Genomic DNA, 21,170 nt, shown 5'->3' with positions numbered 1-21,170 from the left:
CTAGTGATTATATTCTCTTTGTTTTGGCACATGCGATTAAAATTGTCTGAATCCAATTTTGAAATCTTTATTTTGAATATTTAAAAATAAATTATATAAGCCAGCGCGAGGCACATTCCGTTCATAATCCTAGTGAAACCCGACGAATTTGACAGATATTGAAACCTGTCCGTTTCTTTGCTGACTGCAATTTGCAGTCGAACTACTGGTAGTTATGTCTATTGTGATTTGTGATATAGCCTCTCGATTAACGGCCGTTCCCAATATTCAATCTATCTCTGGTTAGAAGTTAGAAATCATGTTCAATCATGTTTGTGTATCCGTACACATATTTTTACACACAGATGAAAAAAAATTCGGTTACGTTTGACAGCTCGAGATTGTTGCTCTATTCCGCTAGGTATATTAACTTTATGGTTCCGATTTCCGACGCGCTTTATGGTCGGAACACGATCAAACGGCGCGTCAAACACAATGAATAAGGAAACAGATGGAGGCGATATAACTACAAAAAAGTGTGGCCGGCGCCATATTGCCAAGAACTAAACATGGCGGTCTATAGTGATGGGACACTCGGTTGATATTTGTCGAGGACATCGATAAACTAACATGTTATAAGTGAGCGTCCTGTTATATTATCCATACTAATATTATAAATGCGAAAGTATCTCTGTCTGTCTGTCTGTCTGTCTCGCTTTCACGCCAAAACTACTGAACCGATTGCAATGAAATATTGTACACAGCTATTCTAGAGTCTGAGAAAGGACATAGGCTACATTTTGATGTGGGAAAATATCTTATTTCCATGAAAATATCGATGAAAATTAATTCGCATTGCGCGTGGGCAGCGCTCATCCCGGGGGTCCTGGGTTCGAGTCCCGCAGGCGGAACAAAAAGTTTTCAATGTTCCTGGGTCTTGGATGTGTATTAAAATAATATTTCAAAAATCTTAAATGTATTAATTTATGTATAATATTATAAAAAATTCAGAAATATATCGATGCAATGAACATTTTAGTTCTAATACGATTCAACAGATGGCGTTTTATTTTTTACTTTATTGTAACATAGAACTAATCATACTTATTAGTTAGTATGTTTTTGTTTATAGTTTTTAATACGTTAGAATATTATGTTTAATAATATAATCACTTGGTATAATAATAATCAATCTATCTTATCTTATAGAACTCCTACTGCATTTTTTCTAATATATGTGACAAGTTGACATCAGAAGGCGCTCTAAAATAAAGGAGTTCGAGTGTACCGTGTTGGCCTATATTCCATCCAGAAAATAAATTATATCAATGCAATCAACATTTTAATTCTAATATATGAAAACAGATGGCGTTTTATTTTTTACTTTATTATTGTAACAGAACTAATCATACCTACTTTACTATATAATATTGTTTTTATTCATAACTAGCTGTTGCCCGCGACTTCGTTCGCGTGGACTTTAGTTTATAGCGCGCGGTGTCAACAAAATTTGTGTCAAATTTAAAAACTTTTTAAAACCCTGGTAAGTGGTACCCCTCTTAGGGCCGCGCTACATCGGAATGGCAGCGCTGAAAGTGCTCGCCTCGCCGCTGCCATTCCGGTGTAGCGCGGCCCTTAATTAATCAAAATACCCAAAAACAGCTGTGCAGTGTGCACATAATCTATACTAATATTATAAATGCGAAAGTATCTCTGTCTGTCTGTCTGTATGTCAGTCTCGCTTTCACGCCAAACGCCAAAAGTATCTCTGTCTGTCTGTCTGTCTGTCAGTCTCGCTTTCACGCCAAACGCCAAAACTACCTGATTTAATAACTGATTGTAATGAAATTTTGTATAAAGATAGTCTAAAGCCTGAGAAAGGACATAGGTTACTTTTTTACTGGAAAAAAGGGTTGTAAGGGGGTGAAAATGCGTAAATTTGTTCAAATTAAGTTAGTTCCAACAATTCATAATAGATGGCGCCGTGCGTCTTCTACATCGCGCTGACGCTTGCTCAAAAGTCTTTCTATAAGACGTGGTATCATCTTACATTTAAGTTTCGATTTTTTTCGATTGTTATATCTATTCTACGGTATTAAATAACTCAGTACTTTATCTGTGCAGTGACGTAACCTTAAATCTATCAATGATAAATAGTTTATGGGTAAAGTTGTGTAATTGGAGGGCTAAATAAGCTTTAAAATTTGGCATAAAATATAAAGTTTAATATAAAAAAAATGAAATACTTATTGTGTGCACACTGCACAGCTGTATTGATTTAAGGGGTACCAGGGTTTTTTTATGAAAGCTTTTGACACCAATTTTGTTGACATCGCGCGCTATAAACTGAAGTCCTCGCGGACGAAGTCGCGGGCAACAGCTAGTATATTATATTGATATCAAAAATGATTTTTTTATATTATATAAAAAAATATTATTTTTGCCTATTTTGTCTCTATGTATTATAGTACATAGAGACAAAATAGGCAAATATGTTTTTTTTTTTATATAGGAGCCTCCTTAATTTTAATAAAACTATTTAATTATTTTAAGTTTATTAATTATTATATAAGTTGCCATTATTAATATCGGGCAAAAATCACCAAAAAATCGGACAAATACTAGTTGTACTCGCGCACGAAGTGTTTACAGTTTATTTTAATTTTACCATCAATTATTATTTTTATAAAAGTAAACTGAGTATTTTGTGAACATTTTAAGTGCCTATTTTTTTCGCGATATATCGAAACCGATATTGATATTTTTTCAAATATCGATGTATCGATATATCGATATTTTCTTTCAATTTCGACATCCCTATAATACGACACTGACAGTTTATGTACCTCGGAGAACCGGAACATAAAATGGCGGACCGGCCACAGTATTTTGATTTGGTAGAGACCATTAGGCAGAGTCCACTTATAAAAGTCAATGGTCAAACACATCGAAAATATGAAATTTCATCAAACAAGCTTCAAACACGCAAATGTTTGACAAACCGTTCAAACTAGCTTTGTAAACGATGAAATCGGTTCACTGATCTCCATTATATAATGGAGGTCAGTGAATCGGTTTGAGTTAAACCAAATTTTACGTGTTTGAGTCAAACCGTTTGATCATCTTCGGGGCCCTTTACAAACTGTTAACTAAGTACTTTTATTTTATTCTTAGGCTTAGGTTACCATATTTTACCAACACGCGATGAACTTAGTGTGCGCACCTGGGATCAAGCATATATAAGTCAGTCAAAAAAGTGGCAACATCGTAGTGTCATCCCTTTTATCTTAGATTGATTTGAAAGGGATGACACTACGATGTTGCCACTTTTTAATTTTTTCACCTTTTTGACAGACTGTACTTCATAACTCCTAGGTGCGCCATGCGCACGGGTTTTGAAAAATTATGAGCTGTTTTTAACTTGTTTAAAATCTAAACTGTAGTCACATTTTGACTTCATAATAATAATATGAGCTATCATCGATGGAGATTGGAGATGCGTCATTTAGGAATTCGAACTCATAAGTGATTGCCGAGAATTGGGTACACATCACAACTCACAAGGCATCATTTTTAATGCTACTAAACAAGGTACAAAATAATTGCATTACACAATTCATATTAACTATATATTTGTGGCATAAACAAAAGACAATTATATTACATTGTATAATTTACGATACTTTTTACAATTAATTTCAGGTCCGCACTTATACTATTTGTTTTGCGCCTCGAGTTCTCTCTCCACGATTTTCCTGTATTCGTCGAAACCGCCCTCTATACTAACTACGGAGCCGTTTCCGCACACCCACAGCTCTTTACACACCATCCGGATCAGTCTCTCGTCGTGGGAAACCAGGATCACGCCTCCCTGTTAATAAATTACAAATATTATTAAGTATGTCCGAGAGCTAAATGAATTCGCTTGTCATTCAATCAAATAACAGATTGAATTAGATGACTGCGACATATTTAAACACATTTAAAAAACCTCTCTAAAACAAACACTCTTATTTATAAGTAATAAGCATAGTAACACAATGAAAACCATATTATAGCACTATACAATATTTTGTCCTTAGCAACTTTTCCAGACAAAACAAAACAATGTTTCGTTTTGCATTTTTAAAAGTAAGGCGGATTGTACTATCATTAAAAACACTTGAATAAACTAACCGTATACTTATTAATCGCCTTGCCCAGGGCCTCTATCGTCTCAATATCCAGGTGGTTAGTCGGTTCATCCAGCACCAGGAAGTTGGGGTTGCCCATGCACATCCGCGCGAAGGCTACTCTGGACTTCTGACCTCCGGAGAGACTGCCAATGGTCTGTAGAGCCAGGTCCCCGCTGACTCCGAAGCTGCCGAGTTGCCGCCTGTATTCTTCTATCGTTTTGCCTGCAAAGGGGAAAAGGTTGAAATGATATACCGTATCTAATGTTATCATCATGATTAATTAAATACTATAATCAGTAAGCTATGTAATGATGAAACAAACGTTCCGTAGATTATCAAAATTCTATAAACGTATACGCCGCACACAACTGCAAGATCGCTCGTCAAATCAGGAGGGGCAATAGGCGCATGTGTACAATATCTACATTTTGTCGTACTATAAACAACTGCCAATAATGGCGATCTACCCGAAGTCTAGTAATGTAAAGTACTAAAAATCGCTAACGGCCGTTTCCGCTTTCTTTTTTGTCCAGCGATCTTTAAGTTATGTGCGGCATAATAATCGAAAAGTATTACTCTACTAAAAAGTCAATTTTGCGTAACAAGACCGCACGGCTTTGCGTAAGGCTCCTAAAGTTATGCGCGGCCAGTAAATAAATTTTATAATTTTGATCAAGAGCGTTGCAATTTTGCGTAACGACTAACGATTCCCATTACCTGGATAACTGGATTGCAGCAGCTCAACCGAATTAACATTCATCTCTAGCTGATCAATGTGGTGCTGGGAGAAGTAGCCGAACTTGAGTCCGCGGTGCACGCTGCGTATCCCGCCGGTGGGGGATAGAATGCCCATGATGATCTTGAGTAGCGTCGTCTTACCAGCGCCGTTGTCACCCACCTCGAAAATATAGGACGTATTATTTCAATGTTTAGACGCTAGAGTGTGTAGCTTATAAATTTAACAATTTTTTTTATTGTAGTAGTAAAAACGTTTCAGTCAATATCTTTTATGACGTGTGCAACGTGTATGTATTTGTCATACGACTTACGAGCCTGGGCCGTGTGCAACGCGCATTATGTGCATTTCACATGCTATAAGACAGCGAGTAATTTAATTAACCGATTCAGTGCGGATGACACGGGAGCCGTGTCATACATGTCTATAGGTTTGGCTTCACCTCTGAATATTCTGTGAATTGAAAAAAAGTAGGGGCCGTCAACTTTTTTTAAAAGGTGCATTCATTGCGGATTATACGGCAGCCGCGTCTTATGCGTTTTTAACGTGTGGCGTATGACACGTGAGCCGTGTCATTTAGAAAGCGATTGTATCTCCCCGAATAAAACGTTTCCCTGCGGTTAAAAGTGGTCTTGTACCTAGAAGCTTTATTACTGGAACCCTCCTTCTTTTCGGAAGTCGGTAAAAAACTTAACAACAACTTCTTTAAATTTATCTACGAACGTATAATTTACATCGAAAACCCAGATCTATTTAATATACTCATTTTTCTAACGTTGAAACCTACAAAAGGTTTGCAACATCTGAATAAAAAAATCGCTTACCTGCCATTTTCAGGTTAAAACTTAGTAAAACTACTTGAAATGAACTCAAAACAATGTAGCCTTCCGTTAACATCAATGGTTTGGGTTCAATTAAATAAATCAAGTTAATAAACACGTAAAAACCAAGAAAAACAATAAACCGTTTTGAACGTGGCGGGTGACACGGTAGCAGTGTCATCTACTTCTATGGCGTATGACACGGCTCACGTGTCACGAGAAAATTGTATGCCGCCACGACTGAAAGTCTTCAAAAAGGTGCGCCGCATTGAATCGGTTAAAATATCAAGCTTAGCTAGCTAATAACTGTTATTGAAGCCCGAGTCGCAGAGCTCGTAGTTCGAACATTGTTATCAATATAATTTTTCTATCGTGTTTGGAAAAGGCGCGATAACAATTTGCCTTGCAAACTAAAATATTTCCGTCGCGCTTTTATTTTTTACCTTTTAACACATAGCATTATATTATTTACTCGTAAACTACGACATTGTGATAAAGTTTGTTCTACACACCCAAACGCGACTGATATAGTACATTCGTGTGCTAGTTTCAATAGCACACAACAAGCAAGCAACAAGCAGAGATGGATCAATATCCAATTTCATACATGACACAATACTCACAATACATATCCTGCTCTCTAGTGTGGCACCAAGGTTGACATTGGTGAAGATGACCCTGTCCTTGGTGTAGTGGAAGTCCACTTCATTGATCTGAAGGATAGGCGGCGAGAGAGGCTCCACCTCTGGAAACCGGAGCACCACTTCAATCTCCTTTTCCACTGGTTTCAATTCAGGCCTAAAATGGGAGAAAAAGTGTTATAAGAGTTCATAAACGCTAATTAATAATCTCATCAAACTTCGAGATGTCATTTAGAAATAAAACCAATGGATGTTTTATTTTTATTCACTTTTGTCCAAGAGTAATTCGATAGGTGGCAATGTCGCGTCATTGTCCAACTCGTACTTGGGCGATTTTATTAAAATAAATCGATTTCATTATAGGTATGGTTTTTTATTTTTATCTGCCTACACTTTATCTGCGCTTTTTCAGCTTTAGCCGAGCGTCTGGAGTCTGGCTATGTTTTATATCCGATGGGAACTGACAGAACTGTTTTGGTTTGTATAAAATAACAGCAAATTTTAATTTTATCAAGGCCTAGGCAGATTTTAGGCTAGTAAAAAGATACAGGTAAAATGTTTAATGCGTACTTGGACTTGGTGTGAGACATCTTAAGTCTTTCCAGCAGCTGCAATACTCACAGCTTATCCAGCATCTTGATCTTGCTCTGCACGCTGGAGGCGCGGTTGGCGTTGTACCGGAAGCGGTCGATGAACTCCTGCGTGTGCGCGCGGTGCTGCTGCTGCGCCTCGTACTCCCGCTGCTGGTTGCGGTGCTTCTCCGTCTTCGTCTTGTGGAACTGCTCGTAGTTTCCTCTGGAAAGAACACATGATTGTTGGCGTTAAATATAAAAAAATCTCAACTGCCTTATATAGTATGTAATAGTACATACTACCTAGCTTTAAGCTTGAACAGCATCATTGTTATAGTAAAGGCTCCACAGCATGCCGATAAAATAAACAAACACAAGTAAACCTTCTGCAGCAGTCAGGTATGTACATATGCGCCAAAAAATACTCTTGTTAAAGCTGACAGAATAATTGTTGAGGTTTAAAGGTTATACTAGTTAAAATCTTATAACAAATTAATACTTAACGTAAATCAAGACACGGCAAGGCCTACTTTTCTTATTCCAGTGCTTCATAAACTGTCTAAATATCTATATATATATAAAACTCAAAGGTGACTGACTGACATGGTGATCTATCAACGCACAGCCAAAACCACTGGACGGATCGGGCTGAAATTTGGCATGCAGGTAGATGTTATGACGTAGGCATCCGCTAAGAAAGGATTTTGATCAATTCTACCCCCAGGGGTCAAAATAGGGGATGAAAGTTTGTATATAATAATACTTACTAACGCGAGCGAAGCCGCGGGCAGAAGCTCGTTTTTTAAATAAAATACATAATAATAGATAAATAAACACCATTACACACCTGTACGTATCAATCCTCTGTGAGTGTAAATGCAGTATATCCGTGGGCACTGTGTCAAGGAAGTTTCTGTCGTGGGACACCACTAGGAGTGTGGTGGGCCAGTTCTGCAGATAATTCTCTAACCAGATGATTGCTTTTATGTCCAACATGTTCGTCGGCTCGTCGAGTAGCAGCAGATCTGGTCTAAAATCGACAATTGATTAATTTTTTCCATGATGAAGTCCTAAGGGGCCCAAAATGTTTGAGAAAAGTAATGATTCGGCCGTGCCGCTCGACTTGACGGGTTAATTGACGTGCCCCTAGATATTTTAGTTTACTTTTATGTTTAAAATTTTTATTAATATTAAATAATATATATTAAAAACCTTCATAATCATAATAGATTATAACTCACTTTGAAAACAGTGCTCTTGCAAGGGCTAATCTCATTCTCCAACCTCCGGAGAATGTTTTTGTGGCGCGCGCCTGCATTTCGGGCGTGAAGCCTAAACCACTGAGTATTATGGATGCTCGCGCTGGTGCCTTGTCCGCTTCTATATTCTCCAACTGTGCGTATACCTCCGTTAGCTCTGATGACAAGTTTGTGTCTGCCGATCTGAAACATTAATGTCTGTAAGCACAAAGTGCTCATAGTTTGTAAACAGATTTGAAGATAAATAATAGAAATAACATGGCAAATCTGAAAAAGATATAATAACTTGTGAAATCTAAGTAAATAAATTTTAATGCAATTCCCACTTGCGAAACCCGTTTAAAGAAATAACGACTCATGCTACGATACTATAAAGTTTAAATTCCGACCGCGCAGTGCTAGGCGCACAGAAAATGGATCTAGTTAGAACCGCCATGTCGCTCCAATTTGTATGAACACGAGCGTGTCACTTTTTTCATACCTACTGTGACGTCACAAGAGCGCTTTAGTGATGGGAATACCCGTACGCGCGGAATCGATTCGAAGTCATCGCCGCGCCCCGTCTCTTTTGCCACTTTAATAGGTATATCGATTTTTTAATATATTACAAACAGACACTCCAATTTTATTTATATGAATAGATGTATAGATGTATTTATGTTCCTGTTTAGTGATTTAGTTTAGAATGATATAATATATTACTAGCTGTCCTGGCAAGCACGTATCTTTAGATTTATCATTACTCTGTATGTTAACTCGAATAATAATCAATTGATTATAACTCGAATAATAATCAATTGATTATTATTCGAGTTACAAAACGGCTGTCGTCCGGCGCGCAATATTATGATACGTTACCTGGGATACGACCTTAGCGAAAATCTAAATTGTCATATTTTAGTGCTCGAAAAGGAGCCAAATTTAAAACGGTTGAAGTATGGGAGTTTCATTTCCTTAGTTTTTATTATTTGTAGATTAAATTCCTCTATGATCAGTAAACAGTAGATATGTGACGAAAAATCTTGCGTGTGCGTCATAGCTCGGTTGTGAGTCCCTAGTGATTTGCCACCCGCGGGTGGTACTTACAGTTCGATGCCTACACTCGCGAGTGGGACAGGCCTGCCAATAGTAATTTAATGTTCAAAAGACTGTTTACATATAAATAATGCACTTTACCCATTATTGATAGCTGCTGTGATTTCCTTTTCTCGTTTTAGCAAATTTTCTCTGACCATATCACATTCTAGAACACTCTGTAGTGCCACTGTATCATCACCAACAACTTCCTGTTCCACATGCAAGATGGATATGTGTGATGGTATCTTTAACTGTTTGCACATTATCATTCGGAGTAAAGTTGTCTTGCCCAAACCGTTCCTGCCAACTAAACCGTATCTCCGCCCAAAAGCCAATATAAGATCTGCTCCTTGTAGTAACACCCTGTAAACAAAAACAATATACTCAAAAAAAAGTATAGTTCAAAGAACATTCACTCATTACTTTATTTTATTTATTACCATTTATTCCAGAATTATTTCCCCATGGAAATAAAATATTTAATTAGTTCCTAATAAAAACTTTATTGTTTTTCTTATGAAATAAGGGGGCAAACGAGCAGCAGGTGTGTTGCCGGCCTTTTAAGAGGGAATAGGGTAATAGGGGAGGGTAGGGATGGGAAGCGAAGGGAATAGGGGAGGGGATTGGGTCTCACTCACTCGGCGAAACACAGCACAAGTGCTGTTTCACACCGGTTTTCTGCGAGAATGTGGTATTTCTCTGATCGATCCGGCCCATTTGTGCCGAAGCATGGCTCTCCCACATCTCCCACGGTAAAATTACCTGTCTCCATAAGCAATATCAAAGTTTTCTATCCGAATGTCCTGAGTTCTATTGGTGCCTTTCGCTTCAAGCTTATTGTCTTTTTTTGATGTAACTTGTGAGGCTGTGGCAGTTTGTAATACAGGAGCTGCATTAGGCACTTTCACATCCTTTTGTTTTTGCTGTTTCTGCTGCAACTTTGCTTCTGCTTTTTCTAACTTCTTTGCATCAACTTTCTGTAATTTCATTATTTCATTTAGTTGTGGAAGACCATGAGGTATAAGGGATTTTATACACTTGAAATTAATAACAACATACACACTCAAATATGGTCTATGTCTGTACAATATTGAAGTGATCATAATTTGAATGCATTCATAAAAATAAAGAATTTTTTATTGAGTTACTTAAAATACTTACCAAACTGTCATCCCTAGTCTGTAGCCATATGCTCTTCAAATCTTCAGACTCAACCACTGAACCAGTCATAGAGGCCAGGTGTATGGGGGCATCTAACACTTTTCTTGGACCATTTGAAGCATTTTGCTTATCAGGTTGAAGCATGTGTAATAACTTCTCACATATTAATCTGAAATTATAATATAATGGAATATAATAGAATGGAAAAAGTGCATGAAAAGTGTATATTATTACTGTTATAATATAATGGTTCCATGTTTAAATTCTAAGTAACTAAATACTTACTATGTTTACTGTGGAACTTATACACTGCAACTTTTTGTTCAAAAACTCGAACCATTCAATGCATACTAAAATAGCGGCCATAATACACCCACAAAGAGTGGGACTTGTGGAAGGTTAAAATGAGAAGAGAGGAATATACCAGTAGAGGCTATAATTAATAAAATATGTGGTTTGAAATGATATTTACCTAATGTCTTCTTCAGACTTTTCAGATATTTCCTGTAAAACCTCACCAACTGCTTCGTACACCTCCTCGGTGTCTTCAAACTCCCCCGCGCTATTGTTTAAAATATCTGCAATATAAAGAGGAAAACCTCTACAATAACGAACTTGTTTCTATTTACTTGTGCAGTAGATATCCTTAGACTATTTAATTAAGATGAATCATAGAAAAATTTAAAAACTCGAAGCCATAACCTTTAAATGTACACGTACCTTCTACATATTTTTTTAAGTCGTCGTCTATTAGTGGAAATTGACTTTTGAGAAATTCTCCACACTTAGCCATTATGAGTTTTCTTTATCTTGGCCTCAACCAAGATTTATTTTAAATAATTAATAACATAAGATTCGTAAAATTACAACTCAATATTGTCCCGAATCCCGTTTGTCACTAATGACAAACCCCAAACGTCAAAAATCACGTCACACCTGGCCGTAATTTTTTTTTTCTAATTATGGCGCTTGGCTTTTTAACCATGGCCAGTGTCAAGTAAAATATGGCGGGGAAAAAAGTAAAAACATCGTAATACAAAATTTAAATTTAAAGTCGTTTTTCCAGATTATCGTCAAGTCGAAACTCGAAAGTCTAGTAAAAGCACAATAGACATTGGTAAAAGTCTAAAAAAGTAGTCAGTAAAGTCAAAGAGTTCAGTCAGTTGTTTTAGTAAAGTGGTAGTCGAGTGTTATAGACCCTTTACTAAAACTTTTGATGGAGTTTTGGAGGGAACACAAAATGGTACGTTTCTTGAAGTTGTATCACTTGCCCATACTTGTACATGATTAATATTCTACCAAATATTGGTACATTAGGAAAATAATACACAACACAACGTCGCTTTTTCGTAATTCCCGGCAAAACTCTTGGCCAGTCAAATATCATATATTAAAATTCTTTCTTCTTTGTTTTTAATACAGCAGGCTCTAAGAAAAATAGCAGTATTTTTTGAGATTCGTAAAGATTGCGGATAGATTTTATCGAGAAACCAGTAACCATTAACCACCAGTTAGATATTTGTTTCGCAAATTGTGCTAAAAATGTTTCAATTTTTAGTTTTTTTTACGGAGACGTTTTCTAAACCATTTTTAAGTTGGTAGCATTGATATTTAAAACCATAAGCAAAAGGATGGTCCATAAATAAAAGAATATAAATTCAGTTGTGCCAACTTAAGATCCCGCCGCAACGCAAAATTGTGAAAGAAACTTTGGGAAAATCTTATAAATTATAATAATGACTGAATTATATAGTTACAAAAGATATGAAAAATCCTTGGGCTTGCTTACAACAAGATTTGTATCTTTATTGCAGAAAGCTAAAGACGGTGTTCTAGACTTGAAAATCGTAAGTGCGGTGTTATAGGATGCCTGTTTGTCAGTTTGCGTACGAAATTTAATTGCGTGAAGTGATGAAAATGTGGAAATCTTCTTTTGTATTCACAGGCAACTGAGCTCTTGGCTGTGCGACAAAAAAGAAGAATTTATGATATAACCAATGTTCTGGAAGGCATTGGTTTGATAGAAAAATGCAGTAAAAACAGTATTCAGTGGAAGTAAGGAAATGGAGTTTTATTTACATACTGGTATTAAGGTAAAGTAGAGAATCTAATCAGATTTTATTTCAGGGGCGCAGGGCCTGACTGTAACTCGTCTGATATTGGAGAGAAAGTTGTTAAATTAAGAAAGCAAATTCGCCACTTAGATGAACGTGACAAGGTACTAGACAAGTAAGTTACATGGCATACAGCTATAATATAATATTCTTACATCCTGGCCTGTATTATCCCTAACCATATTATACATCCTGTTTATCTCACTAGTATGACTGTGTTAATAATCATAAAGTTAATATACCTAGAGGAATAGAGGAACAATCTCGAGCTGTCAAACAAAACCAAAATTGGTTTCATCTGTGTGTAAAAATATGTGTACGTATACACTTACGGCCATTCCCAATATTTGATCTATCTCTGGTTTTGCCCTACTAGAGATAGGAATAACTCACATTAGACATTAGAGACATATATTTTATGTCAATTGTGAGCTATTCCTATCTCTAGTAGGGCAAAACCAGAGATAGATCAAATATTGGGAACGGCCGTTACACAATCATGATTGAACATGATTTCTATGAGACTAGATTGTCAACATGTGGCATGTGCCGACTGGACGTCAAAAAAATAGTGCTGCTGTCATGTATCACATGTCTCTTTTTACCACGCAGTGTTACTGATAGTGACATCTCTCTTGCTCAGGCCTTTGTTTCTCTATTCTGGTAGGTATATTACCTTATGGTTAATAATAATAACAAACAAGTGCTTTAGATTTGTAGTCATAGTATACAGGGTGCTTTCACAGTGAACTCTCTACAAGGAACACATACACACCCTAATGTATTATCACTTATTTTTGTTACACCTGTATAATATGAATTCATATTATGTACTTCTTTCAGACAGCTGCGCTGGATAAAACAAAGTATTAAAAATGTACTAGACGACGATGATAATAAGGAACTTACATATGTAACTGAGAAGGATATTAAATCATGCTTCGAGGTAAAGCAGACGCTAGTTTTAGAAACACAACTTGGCGCTTCTCTCACAGTAGCATGTAACAGAAATAAAGTAAGTTTTTTTTTTATTATTTTATGCAAACATTATGTATTTTTTACATATTAATCTGTCGATCGGAGATTCTCGGAAATGCCATTGTATTCTATTGTTGTCGCGATCACCGGTGCTCGTATGGGGTTAATAAATAATAAAAAAAATCGGCCAAGTGTAAGTCAAACTCGCACACAAAGGGTTCTGTACCGTTATAGAGCAAAAAAAGGGAAAAATGTATTTTTGTATTCATTTTATTATAATTTTATTAATAATTATAAAAGTACAAATATAATTAAGGATTTTGTGAAGGTTTTAAGTGCCTAGATGTTGTCATTATTGATTATTGTGTATATCTGTGAAAATTTCAGAAGTCTAGCTATAGCGGTTCTTGAGATACAGCCTGGAAACAACCAGACAGACAGACGGACAGACAACAAAGTCTTAATAATAGGGTCCCGTTTTTACCCTTTGGATACAGAACCCTAAAAAAGAATTCATAATAATTTAAATTAATTCACACCTGCTCAAAATTTCAAATTTTTATTTTTCAATATTTCAGGATGAGAAGTCACAGTTTATTTTACACATCAAATCACCAGAGGCTTTTGGTGTTATATTGTTATGTGATGCTGAGAAGGAAAAGGTAATAATGCCAGATACATAAAGAATAACATTTTCTATAATATCTTATTTTATATCTTTAAATGAGCAATTCTTGTATATATATCTATACTATATAATATTATAAATGCGAAAGTATCTCTGTCTGTCTCGCTTTCACGCCAAAACTACTGAACCGACTGTAATGAAATTTTGTACACAGATAGTCTAAAGCCTGAGAAAGGACATAGGCTACTTTTTAACTGGAAAAAGGGGTTGTAAGGGGGTGAAAATGCGTAAATTTGGTCTAATTAACTTAGTTCCAAAAACTCAAAACAGATGGCGCCAAGAGTCCCCTAGATCGCGCTATTGCTTGCTCATGCGTATTTCTATAAAAGGTGGTACCATGTTAAGCTGAGTTTTTTGATTGTTTCGATTGTTATACACGTTATTAACTAATAACTCACCTACCAACTTAGATATCAAATTCAAAAACAACAGCGCCAAAACTACTGAACCGATTGTAATGAAATTTTGTACACAGACAGTCTTAAGCCTGAGAAAGGACATAGGCTACTTCTTACTGGAAAAAGGGGTTGTAAGGGGGTGTTTTTGCGTAAATTTGTTCAAATTAAGTTAGTTCCAAAAACTGGAACAGATGGCGCCAAGAGTCGCCTAGATCGCGCTATCGCTTGCTCATATGTATTTCTATAAGAGGTGGTACCATGTTGAGTTAATGTTTCGATTCTTTCGATTGTTATACATGTTATGAAATAACTCACGTACCAACATAGATATCAGAAACAACAGTCTACCAATAATAGTTGTGTAATACATTGTGCAGCTAAGTTGTGTAATGCTAAATAAGCTTAAGGTATAAAAAAGTTTAATTAAAAAAAAAAAAAAACATTTTATTCACACCGCGCGGACGAAGTCGCGGGCAACAGCTAGTATATATATATGCTGTTGGCGGTGTGAAATATATATATATATATATATATATATATATATATATATATATATATATATATATATATATATATATATATATATATATATATATATATATATATATATATATATATATATATATATATATATAATTGGAATCTCAGAATCGGCTCCAACTATTTTCATGAAATTTAGTATATAGGGGGTTTCGGGGGCGATAAATCGATCTAGCTAGGAATCATTTTTAGAAAATGTTATTTTATTTGTTTTTTATGGAATACCGAGCTAAGCTCGGTCAAATACCTAGTATTATATAATTTATTTAGATTTTTATATTAATTGATTCTTACTCTATAATATTAATTGTAATTATATTTTTATTATAGTAATGTAAAATAATGTCTACCTGTATAAAACCTATTAAGGTTTAACCCATCAATCCCCAATAGTGGCAGCCGGCTGCCACATAACAATTGAAAATCTATTGTGTCTGCAATACCCATGATGGAGGTGTTAATAGCTATATACCAATTTACATGTAATTTGTTGTTTTGAGATCCAGAGGATTTTTACAGAGTTAAGAAAGTGGTGTACTGTTCTGTTTTAGTTGCTTATTGATGCTGGCATAGAGGAGGATCTTAATTCAATAGAACAAGATGACCAATACCCTTATCCAGGTAAAGTTAACGAGGTTTTACTTGACAAAATATTAAAGCTGTTTTTTAGTTCTAGAATAAATCTTATTTTCCTCCTTCAGTAGATTAGCTTGTTAAAACAAAATCTTATATATAAAATTCTCGTGTCACAATGTTAGTCACCATACTCCTCCAAAACGGCTTTACTAATTTTTACCAAATTTTATATGCATATTCAGTAGGTCTGAGAATCGGCTACTGAGTACTTTTTATATTGATAAGTGCATTTATTGAATAAAATATAATAGTAAATTACTACAACTCGAGACTGACGGCGACCATTGTTTTTGCGACGGGATAGCGATGGATGTTGCCATGGTGACATACTTATTTAGTCACTTCAATAAAATAATACGGGCGAAATACTTTATATGGCAAAGAAACGTTTGCCGGGACAGCTAGTATTATAAAAAATATATTTAGCAGTTTTTTTTTTGTTTTTAATTGTATTTCAACTTTTTTCAGATTACCTACTACGGCTGAGTCCGCCTCTAATGAAGGAAGATTTCTCTTTTTCATTGCATGATTCAGAAGGTATTTGTGATCTGTTTGATATATCATGTTGAATGTAAATATTAATATTGGATTTGACATTTTTATGAAGCAAAAATTTTGTATTGTAAATTTTGAAATCATGTTTAGAATGTAAACTATGTAAATAACCCAACAGTAAGTCATAAGAGAAATATGGAGGAACATTAAAAATATATTATTCTTAATTGTTTATTTTTTTGTTTTTGGTTGAGGAACAAAACGGTCTAGTACTCCAAACGATTGTTTTGGTTTACTTGGCTTCTCTTTTTCTTCTGATTTCTTGGCTTCTATCATTTCTGATATTATTTCCTGTAAAAATATACAAGAATTAAGTTTTTTTTTTATGAAAGAAGGGGGCAAACTAGCAAATGGGTCACCTGATGGAAAGCAACTTCCGTCGCCCATGGACACTCGCAGCATCAGAAGAGCTGCAGGTGCGTTGCCGGCCTTTTAAGAGGGAACAGGGTAATAGGGGAGGGTAGAGAAGGGAAAAGGGTAGGGGATTGGGCCTCCAGTAAACTCACTCACTCGCTGCGTTGTTTCACGCCGGTTTTCTGTGAGCCCGTGGTATTTCTCCGATCGAGTCGGCCCATTCGGGCCAAAGCATGGCTCTCCCACGTCAAGCAAAAATAAAAAAGAGCTAACAGATCTATCAGATGACAGATCTGCAGAATATCTGCATAAATAAGAACACAGACAGTAGGACAATACTGTCATAGTAAAAGGAGGGGAAGTAAGTTATCTCCATACAAAGGCCGCGCGCGGCTTGTATGTGTGCGCCATAGTATCAATGCGTCGCCACGTACGGCACACAACAAAATCTCGGCCAGTTTTAGAGGCTGGTACCGCCGAGATTTTGTTGTGTGCCGTACGTGGCGACGCATTGATACTATGGCGCACACATACAAGCCGCGCGCGGTGCCTTTGTATGAAGATAACTTACTTCCTCCTTTTACTATGATACGGTTCTACGAAAAAATAAATTACCTTTCTTGATGCTTCTTTGATAATCTTCTTTCTAGCTATATTTGTCTTGCCCTTTTTCTTCTTACGTGGCGTAACATCAACCTTCTGAGGTTTAACATGCTAAAATCATAAAACATTTTGTAAAAAAATCTTTTTTTATTACACAGTATCTTTCTATAGAAATATATCATAAAGTCCTCAAGAAACTAGGCATTATTTCCTAAAACAAAATATATTACCCGTAATTTCTTTTTCGCTTGTGCTCTGGCCTGTAGTGAGGGTACGTCAACTTCCATAACATCAAATGGATTGAGTGTAATAAGCTCTGCGGGTATTTTGTCCAACAGGGCCTTGACTTCTGCCTCCTTTCGTTGTGTCTTTGTCTGATATGGATTGCTTTCGAGGGCGTCAAAGTTGGGTTCTCCGCTTCCTAAAATAATAAATTAGGCTCAAGATTGTATAGGTCATGTAAATTTTGAAGATACCGCTTTTTTGACATTTTAAGATCGAAATCTATACTAATCTATACTAATATTATAAAGCGGAAGAGTTTGTTTGTCGACTGGTCTGATTTGAAAAGTTCTTTCAGTGTTTAGTAGCCCATTTATCGAGAAAGGCTATAGGTTATATTTTATCACGCTAAGAATAATAGGAGCGAACAAATAGAGGAAAATGTATTATGTAATAAATTGTAGTAATCAGTGGGCAGCGACACACTATTAAGAATAAGTCAAAGTGAGACACTTTGTCACTGAGCCACACTGTCTTTGTCTTATACGTTGGAAAAGCCATTTGATAAACAATGCAATCCATAGGTCGCTTTTATAATTTTTGCGCGCCAAATTATCAAATCGACCGTAATATGAATTATGAATAAATTTGTCCTGTCTAAATCATTATCTAACAATAAGATTATTAAAGGTTATGACTTATGATAGAATAAAACATTATAAACTCACCTGGAACTATAATGCTGGTAAATCCATTAGAAGTTCCAATACCCAAAACATCTTCATACGGACAGAATTTAAAGTTGTTTATTGATTTCGACATTCTATGCCTTACATAGGATTTGTCTGCTGATTGTGTACAACAATTACTGAAAAACAACCCAAACTTTAAATAAAGCTATGAAACATTGAAAAAACTTTAAATTATAGCCAACTACATAAAATTAAAAATACCAAATACTAATAGTGAGCGTGTAAAAAGCCTTGCGAGAACAATTTTCGCATTAGCATTTAGAGTGTTGAGCGATATGTTCTACTAACTATTGTTTATAGCAGCAAAATATTCGATTTTTTTAATTACTTACCTATATATCTCTATAGTATTATCAAGACCAACTGCCAACATGTCTTTTTGGGAGAACTCAAGTACATTTGGAGCACTCCGTAACTTGTAATGCTGTATTGGTCCATCAAGATTTCTTATATCCCATATTTTCATACTCCTGTCAACCCCTGAAGTTGCCATATACCTGTGAAAATTTCGTTAAGTACATAATTTTTTCCTTTTCTGTCGTAAGACTTCTAATGTATCAGAAAAAATATATTTAAAATTATTTCTTTATTGGTAAGGGGGTAAAATTATTGAAAATAATAAATAAATATTTTTTTTAGAAGACTATATAAAAGATACTGACATTCCCTTACTATCAACAGCTAATCCAGTCAAAGGTGTTTTGTGGCAAAGGATCTTTGCCAGAGGTTTTTTCACACTTGGAGCCCATAGTGATACAACTCCCTTTGAATTTCCTAAACATATAGTTGCATTGTATGGGTTCTGGGCCATCACTGATGTTCGTCCTAGCCCATTGTTGTAGTGGCCGACAATTTCACCTATTGATATATCCAGCCAAGTCATGAAGCCATATTCATTCTGGAAGCAAAAAAAAGAAAAAACTTGCAATTATTGTACTACTGAAAGTAGTTTGTGCAACAATGAAAAGTTAAGCATAGTGGTTCTTGTTAAAGGCAATAAGGAAGAGAGTAACTAGTCAAAATGGGAGGTGCTGGTCTTGGTCTTTAGGCTGGAGTTCTAAGAGCAACCAGTATTCTCAAGACAATTGACAGCACAGAGATGTCTATTATTAATGGACATCAGATTATATGCATTTGCATATTATGGCACTTTTTAGGCGATAGTGCATATTTTGTAAATTTTTCGTTTATAGTGCATATTCCAGCCATAATACACACCGAGGCCATGAAACAGAGGTACGATAGATCAAAATACTTCAAATATGAGTGGCCCCACCCCTGTTAAAGACTTCATTCAGTACAATATAACAAAACTTTCTAAAAACAATATATTTCTTTATAATTGGCATAATTAAAAAAAAAATGAATAAAGTAGGTAATGAACTTCCACGGGTACTAAGATTATAATCAGAAAGAAGGATAACATCCTGGATTTGATGGAATTATGGAAATTGGAGCATTTATTATTGGCAACACTGTAAAACTCTTTCAAAAATAAAAAAAAATCATAAAGCGACTTTTGACTGCATTTATCCATTTTTCGTGCATATTTCGGCACTTTGATTGTGCATATAATCCGATGTCTAATCATTACACTTACTATTATTATATATGAGCCTAAGGGTTGATAGTATAGGCTACTTACAACAGCAGCTAACAAAAAGTGATAAGGTAGAAATTCCATCCTCAGTATTTTGTCCATTCTTTTAAGACAATGAAGTTCTGTGCCAGTGTTGTCATAGATATATAACCACTCCTTCTGCGCTGCTGCAACCATTGTCTCTATGTGTAACCAGCTGAAATATAAATAAGGCAATATTAGACAAAGATAGCTTTCTTTAAAAATATATTATATTTTAAAGTAGACATTTTGGAAACTTACCTTAAAGTGTTCAAATTTCTCACACATAATTTCTGCAAATGTGCTGAGAAGGCTCCCAAAAATATAAAATATAAATTAGAAAACATACAAGTTCTTACCTAATATCATGTATAGATTCCATGACATTCATTTCAAAATGTAGTTTCTTTGTAACCCAGTCAAATGCTGCTAAATGGCCCTTCTTGCTCCCTAATAGTAAATGTCTGCCGTTCCTGGAGTATTTGGCCCTATATGGTCCAAATTCTAGATTCAATTCAAACACCTTAGTGGCTGCAGTGATGTCCACGTTATCCTTAATTAGATCTTGTGTTATTGCAGTGGTTCTGTTGTCTTCATCAACCTCTAAAAACCTAAGCATATTATGTTTTGTGATTAGCCAGTCATGTGTGTAAGAGACTTATAATTATTATTAATCAATTAATCATACATACCCTTGGTCCTCTCCATATAGAATGTCAGCTCTAGCAGCTTGCTTTTGCGCGAAGGCATGATACTTTTCTTTCTTTTTCAATTTTAGTTCATATAGCGGATGTCTTACACCTTTTCCAGTGACTCCCTCGCCCCGAGAATGTTGCTCCAGCTTCGTTTTACTGATTGGAGCCTTGCCAGGATATAACTGCTTCTTCTTCTTGATAACATTCTTTTTTGTTTCACGTATACTTTCCTATGGAATATGAAATATAGTAGAGGTTATGTTGGAATAAAAACAACAATATATTTTAATTTTTGTGCAAACATACCTTTATATTTTGAGACTTTAATAAACGTGGCGTAACTTTTACATTATAAACTTTAACCTCGCTGGAATCTTGGCTTGGTTTCTCTTCATCATCATTATTTTGAAAATACCGTGTCTAAAATAATGAAAATTAGCGCTTTTAGTATCATTGACAACACGGAATTTGAATCTGATTTTAATTTATAATATTACCGTTTTGTTCTTCATTTTTTAATACTAACGATAGTAAAACATTGAAAATCTGTAGAAACTCAGTACCGTATTTACAAAATTTAAAACACATGGGCA

The 21,170-nt window shown here is 35.4% G+C and overlaps 3 protein-coding genes across 3 annotated transcripts; 1 reads left to right on the top strand and 2 right to left on the bottom strand.

The window, feature by feature from the left end:
- Positions 1-3,594: 3,594 nt before the first annotated feature.
- Positions 3,595-11,314, bottom strand: LOC121731591 (ATP-binding cassette sub-family F member 3). The gene is made up of 12 exons (XM_042121087.1): positions 11,142-11,314; positions 10,894-10,999; positions 10,422-10,590; positions 10,023-10,237; positions 9,360-9,623; positions 8,166-8,366; positions 7,772-7,954; positions 6,974-7,147; positions 6,335-6,509; positions 4,872-5,052; positions 4,156-4,376; positions 3,595-3,850 (listed from the first exon to the last, which is right to left on the bottom strand). The coding sequence occupies exons 1-12, from the start codon at positions 11,212-11,214 to the stop codon at positions 3,695-3,697; spliced, it is 2,118 nt and encodes a 705-aa protein (XP_041977021.1). The 5' UTR covers positions 11,215-11,314; the 3' UTR covers positions 3,595-3,694.
- A 767-nt stretch (positions 11,315-12,081) lies between these two features.
- Positions 12,082-16,497, top strand: LOC121731595 (transcription factor E2F4). Its single transcript, XM_042121090.1, has 7 exons — positions 12,082-12,268; positions 12,367-12,476; positions 12,549-12,650; positions 13,379-13,550; positions 14,092-14,175; positions 15,691-15,760; positions 16,244-16,497. Exons 1-7 carry the CDS (start codon positions 12,158-12,160, stop codon positions 16,342-16,344), a joined length of 750 nt encoding a protein of 249 aa, XP_041977024.1. The 5' UTR covers positions 12,082-12,157; the 3' UTR covers positions 16,345-16,497.
- Positions 16,488-21,170, bottom strand: LOC121731592 (WD repeat-containing protein 46). The gene is made up of 11 exons (XM_042121088.1): positions 21,075-21,170; positions 20,884-20,997; positions 20,575-20,807; positions 20,242-20,493; positions 19,907-20,057; positions 18,924-19,159; positions 18,594-18,758; positions 18,238-18,377; positions 17,518-17,708; positions 17,300-17,398; positions 16,488-16,621 (listed from the first exon to the last, which is right to left on the bottom strand). Exons 1-11 carry the CDS (start codon positions 21,087-21,089, stop codon positions 16,502-16,504), a joined length of 1,716 nt encoding a protein of 571 aa, XP_041977022.1. The 5' UTR covers positions 21,090-21,170; the 3' UTR covers positions 16,488-16,501.

This window comes from Aricia agestis, chromosome 11 (genome assembly GCF_905147365.1).
Source record: "Aricia agestis chromosome 11, ilAriAges1.1, whole genome shotgun sequence".
NCBI lineage: Eukaryota > Metazoa > Arthropoda > Insecta > Lepidoptera > Lycaenidae > Aricia > Aricia agestis.
The sequence above is the reverse complement of the archived record's forward strand: the minus strand, read 5'-3'. Positions and strand labels throughout refer to the sequence as shown.